This window comes from Brassica rapa, unplaced genomic scaffold (genome assembly GCF_000309985.2).
Source record: "Brassica rapa cultivar Chiifu-401-42 unplaced genomic scaffold, CAAS_Brap_v3.01 Scaffold0988, whole genome shotgun sequence".
In the NCBI taxonomy this organism is placed as follows: domain Eukaryota; kingdom Viridiplantae; phylum Streptophyta; class Magnoliopsida; order Brassicales; family Brassicaceae; genus Brassica; species Brassica rapa.
Window position 1 is genome coordinate 85,031 of NW_022610924.1, and position 9,842 is coordinate 94,872.

Consider the following 9,842-nt stretch of genomic DNA (forward strand, 5'->3'; position numbering starts at 1 on the left):
TTCCAGTGGTGGTTTGTGGGTTTGGTATGGCCATATTTTGGCACTATTTCTTTGCGTAGTCATGTGTTGTAATCATAATTTAGACGCAATGTTTTTAGTAACTCAGCTATTAAGTTCAATGCAACTCAGCCAGTACGTTAATTAATTCATAATCAAACAATAACCCAGCCATAATACGAGTATTCGTCAGTCATAACGTTTTAATAACTCAGTTATAACGTTAACTGCAATACAGCCGTTACGTTAATTAAGTCACTATCAAACAATAACCCAGCCATAATATGAGTATTCGTCAGTCATAATGTTTTAATAACTCAGTTATAACGTTCACTGCAATTCAGCCGTTACGTTAATTAAGTCACTATCAAACAATAACCCAGCCATAATATGAGTATTCGTCAGTCATAATGTTTAATAACTCAGTTATAACGTTCACTGCAACTCAGCCGTTACGTTAATTAAGTCATAATCAAACAATAACCCAGCCATTATATGAGTATTCGTCAGTCATAATAAGATAGTAACTCAGCTATAACGTTCAGTGGAAGTCAGTCATAATCAAACAATAACATAAACAATAACTCAACCATAATATGAATATTAGTCAGCCATAAAAAGAGACATACATAAATTTCTGGTTCGACATACATAAGTTTAGGTTCAAAATCACTCTTCCCTTTCCGGACATACACATATTAGTGGAGTAGTTTTCCCATCTCCAACCACATTGAACACAAATAAGTCTCCTATGGCGCATCTGTTAGCATGACAGAACTTTCTCCAGCCTCTTCTGATGTAATACATGCCGTCTGCTTCGCTAAATCGCAAACTCACAGTCCATGAATTTCCCTCTTTGTTGACAAGTATTATCTCTTGGCATTGTTTGTTCAAAGCAGTACAAGTCGTAGCTCCCTCAGGAAGATACTGCAAACACAGAACGTAAAGACACTGAACAGATCAAACCATATGTTAATAACTAACTAAATATGGTCTATAACTGAAAATTGACTCACAAGTTTGTCTTCTTTTAGATTCGAAGCAGTGACCTCAGCCTGAAAACAATAGTCAAATGAGAAAGAAGGAGCATCATCCGCATCGGCTTCTTCCTTGATGATGTGAGGATGTGTATATTGAATCTCACAACAGCTAGGACCAAATGGTGTGACATGAAACACCATATCTCCTTCGTGTTTGAAGATGACAATGTCACCGATTTGAAGGTCATGTGCTGTGGTGAAATCTTTCCAACCTCCGGTGAGTCTCCTGCCTTCTTGTATCACTTCCCAAGTTTGATCTGTAGCGTCCGATCTTAGTTTCCATGTTTTCCGGTTTGTCTTCCCTTCTATGTGTTGTGAGAAGAAGCCAAGTGGTATTGTCTGCAGGTCAGAAAAGCCAAAGTTAAGCAAACTCTAAAATAGGAACATATACACATGAGAAATAGAGAGTGTGTGTCTACCACGCCACTGTGGAAATCGGGAAGCAGAGGCTTCAAGAAATGAGGTTTGTGCGAATTAGGCATCTGCAAACAAGAAAAGAATGGGAAGAAAACATCATCGAACCGAAGCTGAATCCACAAATCTGCAAAAGAGAGGCTTCGGTTTTACCTTCGTATCGAGACGCTTCGAAATCGCCTGTCGTCGAGAGCTTTTCTTTTTTTTTTCGCGTTGGAACGAAAATGATTTCTTTTTTTTCCTTGTGTAAAGTAAATAATGCCGGAAAATATAACTCAGCCGTAACATTGTTAATAATTAATAATGCCGAAGAATAAAACTCAGCCGTAAGATGAAAATAACTCAGCCGTAAGATGAAAATAAGTCAGCCATAAGAAAATAAGTCAGCCATAAAAACAGAATATATAATTTTTTTGTTCGACATACATAATGGCATAGCAAAAAACATAAAAAAGATAAGATTCTGATGCAGAGACATCTTCACCACTTACTTGTGTCCCTAAACAGGCTTATCGGTTCAAAATCACGAAAGAACAAGGAAATCTCTTTGATCCAGAAACAGCGCTCACACATGTTGTCGTCCTTAGTCACATCAATGTGCCATAGGCAGAGACATTGTCGGTCCACAACATTTGCACATTGGCAAAGGTAGAAGGACGGAACATAAGTAGAAGTGAACATGGCCTTAATTTGACGGAACTCGTCAGTATGCCACAAACCCCATCCCCATTTCGCATCTCGAACAAGTTTCCCGACCCTGTCAACAGTTGCTCTTGGAATTCTCCGAAAATACTGCCATCACCGTAAAAGATTGCTTGAGTCATAGCGTGTGTATACACTGCACGCTCATATCCTGCATCTGCTGCACGCTTGAGGAGAGAAAGGCCATAATCTTGCTCATCGTATGAGTAGAAAAACTGTACACCCTTTACATAAATTGTGCTTGGATTGTTCTCAGCGTAGCAAGTTTTCAACAACTGAGATGGCATAATGAGACCCCAGGGAAAGGATAACACATCGAAATAATGGTATACCCTACGCATCTCTGCTAACGCCTTCATCGACCTGGACGATGCTCTGAGGCGGTAGAGATCTTGGAAGGAGTTACGGGCCACACGCTCAACCACCATTGCCTGAAGATCTTCAGGCAATTCAAGCAGAGGGAAATATTCCATTTTCTCTGAGAGGACAGTTGTGTAAAAGATAGAGAGTTGAAGATGTGTAATTGTTTGAGAAGTACCTTATTTATCTGCAGTTAACGGTTGTAGTTTCGTATCGCGGCGTTTCTTATTTCTTATTTTGAGCGGGAATTTAATCCATAACTCAGCCGTGTATTACAATAACTCAGCCTTAATTGACTTCGCGACGTTTCGTGTTTCTAGCGGGGAAGTTTTTTTCAACTGCGTTTGAATAAAAGAGCTGACATTAGAAATCACGACAATTATTAGGCGTGTGAGTAACATTATCTCAGCCAATGAAGATTAATTTCTCTTAATTTAATTCGCTACTTTCGTATTCCACTTTATAATCAATAATTACGTAGGGGCTATTACGTAACGTAGGGCAATTAAGTACGGACATTTCGTTTTTCGATGTCTGTGTCTCTCTTGAGTAATGGGAAGCGGGCAAATCAATGAAAATAAAAACCCAACCACAATACAAAAAAACCCAGCCGTATTACAACACAAAACCCAGCCGTATTACAAATAATAATCCAGCCGTTGTGCAAATCAATGAAAATAAAACCCAGCCGTATTACAACACAAAACCCAGCCGTATTACAACACAAAACCCAGCCGTATTTCAAAACAACATGAAAAGCAATTGCTTATATCGGACAAGTTCTCGCATTATGTCCACTTTGACTGCAACGAGAACATATGTGCTCTTTCCTAGGACGTTTGTTTGCAAGTGCAACTTCTAAAGCAGATTTCATCCTATTTTTTTTAGGTCTTCCCGGTTGTTGACGAATAAACGGTGGAAAGCACTGTACGTTAGCCACGTTATCTGGAACAGGTAGCGCTGAGTCAACCGGCATGACCGATTCAGCGTATGCGCTAGCTAAATAAGTGCTTTTATAGTAAGGACTGCACAGTGATATTCGAGAAACATTTCTTTCCTCTGCAGCTGCGATTGCGTGTACACATGGTATTTTCTCGACATCGAAACGCCGACATGTGCACTTTCGCTCAACCAAATTAACAACATTCAAAGACTCGCCAGCAGCGCCATATTTAACTTCAGTGTGATGGTCATCAATCCTTTGAACCGTCCAATCCCGGGAGGCACTTACACGTCCCTATTAACAAAACCCAATTAAAACGACTGACTTATTAGATTTAAAGACTGACTTATTTTACTGTTACGACTGACTTACTTGTAATAGTTTCTCCACACCGCGCGTGAGTGTGGTTGACTGCGATCTGGCATCCACTCTTCGTTCAGCAAACCATCTGGTCATCATAACCCGTATCGATTCCAATATTCGAACAATGTTAAGACCTCTAGCATGCGATAATGCTCTGTTCATTGATTCCGCTATGTTCGTAGTCATCAAATTGTACCTCTCGCCCGGGAAATAAACACGTGTCCACAGTCTGACATCAGCTCTTTCGAGGTAGCCGTGGAGATCAGGATTAAGTGCTTTAATCTCCTCGAAAATCATATCAAAGTCAGACATTCTAAAATATCGCGCCGCTTTCTTCACCAGCCGAAATACATCTTTTCCTTTGTACCGTCCCAATATGTTTTTATACAAATGATAGGTGCATATTCCACGAGCAGCTAACGGATACACATTTGTAATTGCTTTCCCTATCGAGTTATGCCTATCTGATATTATCGCAAGACCCTCCTGGTCAGGAATCAACACTTTTAGTTGCGTAAAAAACCAATTCCACGAATCATCATTTTCAGTGTCAACCACTGCGAAGGCTATTGGAAAAATCTGAAAGTTACCATCCTGAGCTAGTGCTGTGAGTAACGTCCCTTTATATTTACCATTAAGAAACGTACCGTCGACGACAACAACTTTGCGCATGAAAGGAAACCCATTAACGCTCGCACCAAACGCAAGAAACACATACATGAATCTTCCAAGCTCATCGATTTGAAGACGCGTAACTGTATTCGGATTTGCCCTTCTTATCATGTATAAGTAAGAAGGCAAGAGTTCAAAACCACACTCAGGTGTGCCCTCATCGATTTCCCTTGCACATTTAAGCGTCCGGTGTGATTTCCAATATTCCATCTGCTCACATGAAAAAACAATTTACATAACTCAGCCACATCATATCATTAAGACGGTCACAACGTAAACATAACTCAACCATAGTTTTGTAACTCAGCCATTTCTAACATAAAATAACCCAGCCTATACTCTACCATAACTCAGCCGTTTAACATAATTACCTTTACACCAAACTGCTTAGTGATAGCTATTCCGACACTCTCAGGGCGAACGGCCGGACCAACGTCGCCGAGAAAGTTCTTGTACAACTCTCCTAAAATATCCGGTGTTGCATTTCGAGATCGATTAGAACGCTCAGTTACAGAACATGCATGATCCGAGTCGTAAATACGAATATAAAACTGCGGGGACAATCCTTCGGTAGATGCACGAACTCTCCATGTACATCCATCAACCCAACACTTAACAACGTATGTTGTCAGGTTTGATATTTCTACATCAAAATCAAATTGATGCCTCACTGTAAAAAGTTTCAGTCGTCTCTTCAAATGCTTTTTAGTCAAGTATCGTTGTCCTACCGCAAGGTCTAACGACGACATCTCCAACTTCAAAACCTCCAGATTCCCTTTAGATTCGCTCATCAAGAAGTTCTGATATCTCTTCTTGGAAGGTAGCGTTGGTGAATCTTCGTCTTCTTCGATAGGAGACTCACCGTATGTGCTGAAGTTATCATCTTCAGATGACGCACCGTCCGAGTCATCGAACATATCAAATCGACTTTCAAATTCATCATCTTCTTCGTTTTCTTTGCCTATTTCATCTTCTCCGGCTACGTCGTGTATTTCAACGTTACTAAAGCAGTCATTCTCAATTTCATCTTGTTCATCCTCCAAACTGCAACCATCGTAACTCCCATTCTCTATAGACTCAACTTCTAAAGCTTCTTCTTCTAAAGCTTCTTCTTCTGAAGCGTCTTCTTCTGAAGCGTCTTCTTCTGAAGCTTCTTCTTCTGAAGCTTCTTCTTCTGAAGCTTCTACGTCTGAGCTGTCATCCTTTTTCTCTGTAATCTCCACACAGAGACGTAGTTGTTCGCTTTTCTTTAAGCTTAGAAAACATTGCAATTGTCGAGTGTTGGACACGTAAACTGGTGGAGTGTTGTGCGCCATTGTTTTCAATGTTTTATTCGAAAACATGTAGCTAAGCAGAATATGAACCTTCAAATCATTCAAACCGTAATCGTCGATGACAGACTTTGTGAAATCTTCAAGTTTAGTTTTCTCACCTAAATGAAGAACTCTACACCCTCTACTGTCGACGTTGAATACATATCGTTTTTTCATAATCCATTTACCGGAAACAATAATAACGGGATCCATTACCATATGAGAAAGATGAAGAGGATAGATAACTGAGATGATGAAGAAGAAAAGAAAGGCTGTGTAATCATTCAAAAATAAGATGAAGAAGACAACTGAAAGGTCTCGTAACTCAGTTGTAAATTGGGCGACCGTTAGTGATGACATGTCAAATCCGAGTTGATGACATGGCAGATGACATGGAACATCGGTTAATCAGCCGACAAACAAATCAGTAACTCAGCCAAAATAAGTCAGCCATCATGTTTACACTTTGTCAGCCGATACATGGAAACATTCTAGTAATTAATCTTTTGACAGTAAGTCAGCCGCAATAAGGATGAACAACCATATGTCAGCCGTATCGTTACGTAAATCAGCCATCAAACGAGAACATTCTAGTAATTAATCTTTCGCTCATACGTCAGCCGCAAAGCAGCTGAGTTTACTGTTTATCCATGCTTTAACGGCTGACTAATACAAACCCAGTCGTAACAGCATCCCATAACTCAGCCGTGGCTTCAATAACCCAGCCCATCCATGTTCCTTTACTCAGCTGAAAAAAAGTTTCTCAGCCGTTTCTTAACCACGACTCAGCCAAATTTTCCAGAAATCAAACCGCCGATGTATAAGTCAGCCGTCATTTGTATCATTAAGTCAGCCGTGGTCACATAACTCAGCCGGATTTCTGTAAATCAGTTGTATCGGCAAGCTGACTTATAGTTTTAAGTCAGCCACTTTCACTTAAGTCAGTCGTATGTATTAAGTCAGCCGTAACGTAAAGATAAATCGGCCGTAACTACGTATCTATCGCTTAACAGCTGACTTAATGAAAATACGGACGCGAATTCCTCCGTGGCGCCGGTTTTTTGCCTACGTGGCAGCGAAAAGTAATGGCATTCTCGTAAATACGTTTTTTCTCATAACGTAAAAAAAGGGTACGCTTGGTATCGAAAATATTCTAGTAATAAAAAAAAGATCTGTATCATTCTAGTCAATACACCTAAAATATGTAACATTCTAGTAAACTTCCCTAAATAGATCACACACTAGAATCGCATAAGTTCACAAGTTGCACAATAGGCTACAATAATTACACAATTTTCAGAATCAACCCAATCACCACACATCTTCCCATGGCCGCGGTCCTCATGGTGCTTTTCCCTTACCACGGTCCATTTCTGGTCCTGGATCCAACACAAACAAACACACAATCACAAGGTTAGATTACAAAACAAGAATCAGTTCACATTGCATGGTTGGATCCAATCTAGTCAAGAACAATCATCAAAAATGTCAAATCTGACCCCTTTAAAAAGAGATCCAAATACCAAATAAAATTCATGATAAATCATGACAATTCAGAAGAAAAATATTCCCATAATCAGATTCAAAAGAACCGGCTCAGATCATAGTGATCTCGGCCATGAACAGCCCACACAAGAACAAGGGGCTTTCATGGGGATTTGATCAGGCCAAGGCCTTAAGATCGATAGATCCTTCCCTGTAATATCATAAAACAATCCATAGTACAATATATATGAAGAAAACAGAGTAGAAGAAGTCAGAGTAAGGAGTGGCCAATCGATCCAAACCGGCCAGACTCACACGGCCATCATCCGCGGCCTTGTCCGGTTACTCTTGGCCACACCTCTCACCTTAGGAGTTCGGTCTCCAGGGGCGACTTCCTTCTCTTTCTCCTTTGCATTCTCCTTGTCTTTCTGCCTCAAATCCATCCTCTTGATCACACGCCCAAACACACCAAGAACACTCAAGAACAATCCAAGGTTTGTGTCTCTCTTTCTCTCTTGAATTTTCTCTGTGTTTCTCTCTGTGTGAAAGTGAGTAAAAATCGACCAGAATGGCAGAAATGAGAGAGAGAGAGACGACTTAAACTGTCCCCAACCGCCTGGGCGAACAGTTACCAAAATCACATCCCTTCTTCCCAAAACCGTCCCATAACCGCCCATTGGCGGTTTCTCCCCTTTTCTTCCTTTGACAAATCGATCACTGAGCCTCAGCTCACACTCTGGAAGCTTGCCCACTCCCTGTCCCAAGCCTAAGACCAATTTGGTCGAACCGTCCTGCACCCGGACCATCGGCTCGCCCAGTAACCGTCCCGGACTCGTCCACACTGATCCGAACCAGAACGCACCGTTCACCGGATTGAGCTGACCTCCAGCTGTTCCCAGCTGAGTGAGCTAGTCCACCAGCTCCTGTGAGCTGAACAGATCATGGTGAACTGAATACCAGCTGAACCGAGCTGATTGAACTCAAACCAACACTCGTCCAGCTGCCTAAACACTCACTCAACTCCTTTACCCTTGTTTCCATCGTATCCTGGTTAAGTCTCAGCTGACTGATGCCCTTAACCTTCATTCAGGGCCATGATACGCTTGTCTCAAGGTCTAATGACCTGACTGGTGCGTCTCCCCGCACCATGGCCCGTCCGGGCGATCCTATCTAGGATCGGGGACATGACAAGTCTCCCCCACTAACTTGGGATTCGTCCTCGAATCCATGTTAAGTGTTTCCTCAGGAAGAAATTGTCTGTACCAATCCGGATACATAGCTTTCATTTTTGCTTCTGTTTCCCAAGTGATGAGGTCTTTACCATTGTAATCCCACACCACTTTGATCATGGGAACTGTCTTCTTTCTCATAGCTTTCTCTGACCGATCCACAATCCGAACCGGCAAGGTTTCCAAAGCCAGGTCCTTACCAAGGTCAGCAGGAATCTCGGGCAAGACAATGTCTTGTTCAGACAAGCATTTCCGGAGTTGGGATACATGGAACACATTGTGGTATGCATCCATTGCTGATGGCAAGTCCAACTTGTATGCCACTGCACCCACTCTCTCTATGATCCTGAATGGACCCAAGTACCTAGGATCCAGTTTCTTTCGTCCAGAAACCCTGGTCCTACCCTTAAAGGTAATCATCTTGAGATACACCAGGTCATTGACCTCAAACTCAAGATGTTTCCTACGCTTGTCTGCATAGCTCTTTTGGCGGTCCTGCGCCTCTTTCATCTTCTCTTTGACCATCCTGATCTTCTCAGTGGTCTGTTCTACAATCTCAGGACCCAACATGCTACGCTCCCCCACTTGGGTCCAGCATAGGGGTGTCCTGCACGGCCTACCATACAAAGCCTCATATGGCGACATACCAATGCTTGTATGGAAGCTGTTGTTGTAAGCAAACTCCACTAAGGGTAAGTGTTTTTCCCAAGACTCTCCCCAGTCTAACACACACGCCCTGAGCATATCCTCCAAGGTTTGGATTGTCCTTTCAGACTGCCCATCCGTCTGAGGATGATAAGATGTGCTCATATTCACTCTGGTTCCCAAGGCCTTTTGGAAAGCCTGCCAGAAATAAGATGTAAATCTTGGATCCCTGTCCGAGACAATGCTTGCTGGAACACCATGCAACCTCACTATCTCGTCTAGGTACACTTGCACAATCCTGTCGACCCCATCCCCTTTCTTGATAGGCAGGAAATGAGCCGACTTGGTCAGCCGATCAACCACAACCCATACTGCATCTTTCTTATTCCTGGTCGTGGGAAACCCAGTCACAAAATCCATTGTGATGTGATCCCATTTCCATTCTGGTATGGGTAGGTTCTGAAGTAGACCACTGGGAACCTGATGTTCTGCCTTCACCAGTTGACAAGTGGGACACTTAGCCACCCACTCTGCAACATCAGATTTCATCCTCACCCAATGGTAGTACCTTTTCAGATCCCTATACATCTTGTTCAGTCCAGGATGAACTGAAAACTTAGACTTATGAGCCTGTCTCATAATCTCTTCTTTGAGTTCCTTATCATTAGGAACACTGACC

At 42.0% G+C, this 9,842-nt stretch overlaps 2 protein-coding genes across 2 annotated transcripts; both read right to left on the reverse strand.

The window, feature by feature from the left end:
* Window positions 1-413: 413 nt before the first annotated feature.
* LOC117131486 (B3 domain-containing protein REM7-like) lies at window positions 414-2,240 on the reverse strand. The gene is made up of 4 exons (XM_033283599.1): window positions 1,605-2,240; window positions 1,457-1,519; window positions 1,014-1,376; window positions 414-924 (listed from the first exon to the last, which is right to left on the reverse strand). The coding sequence occupies exons 1-4, from the start codon at window positions 1,737-1,739 to the stop codon at window positions 667-669; spliced, it is 819 nt and encodes a 272-aa protein (XP_033139490.1). The 5' UTR covers window positions 1,740-2,240; the 3' UTR covers window positions 414-666.
* A 111-nt stretch (window positions 2,241-2,351) lies between these two features.
* LOC117131487 lies at window positions 2,352-4,757 on the reverse strand. Its single transcript, XM_033283601.1, has 2 exons — window positions 3,829-4,757; window positions 2,352-3,750 (listed from the first exon to the last, which is right to left on the reverse strand). Exons 1-2 carry the CDS (start codon window positions 4,699-4,701, stop codon window positions 3,280-3,282), a joined length of 1,344 nt encoding a protein of 447 aa, XP_033139492.1. The 5' UTR covers window positions 4,702-4,757; the 3' UTR covers window positions 2,352-3,279.
* Between the last annotated feature and the right edge of the window lie 5,085 nt (window positions 4,758-9,842).

Bases quoted from the DNA above. Each gene is read 5' to 3' on its own strand.
- LOC117131486 (XM_033283599.1), bottom strand. From the start codon at position 1,739: ATGTTACGGCTGAGTTATATTTTCCGGCATTATTTACTTTACACAAGG. The intron at 1,520-1,604 runs GTAAAACCGAAG...TCTTGTTTGCAG, and splicing joins CGAAGCGTCTCGATACGAAG to ATGCCTAATTCGCACAAACC. The intron at 925-1,013 runs GTGAGTCAATTT...CTGTGTTTGCAG, and splicing joins ATCTAAAAGAAGACAAACTT to TATCTTCCTGAGGGAGCTAC.
- LOC117131487 (XM_033283601.1), bottom strand. From the start codon at position 4,701: ATGGAATATTGGAAATCACACCGGACGCTTAAATGTGCAAGGGAAATC. The intron at 3,751-3,828 runs GTAAGTCAGTCG...TTTTGTTAATAG, and splicing joins GTGTGGAGAAACTATTACAA to GGACGTGTAAGTGCCTCCCG.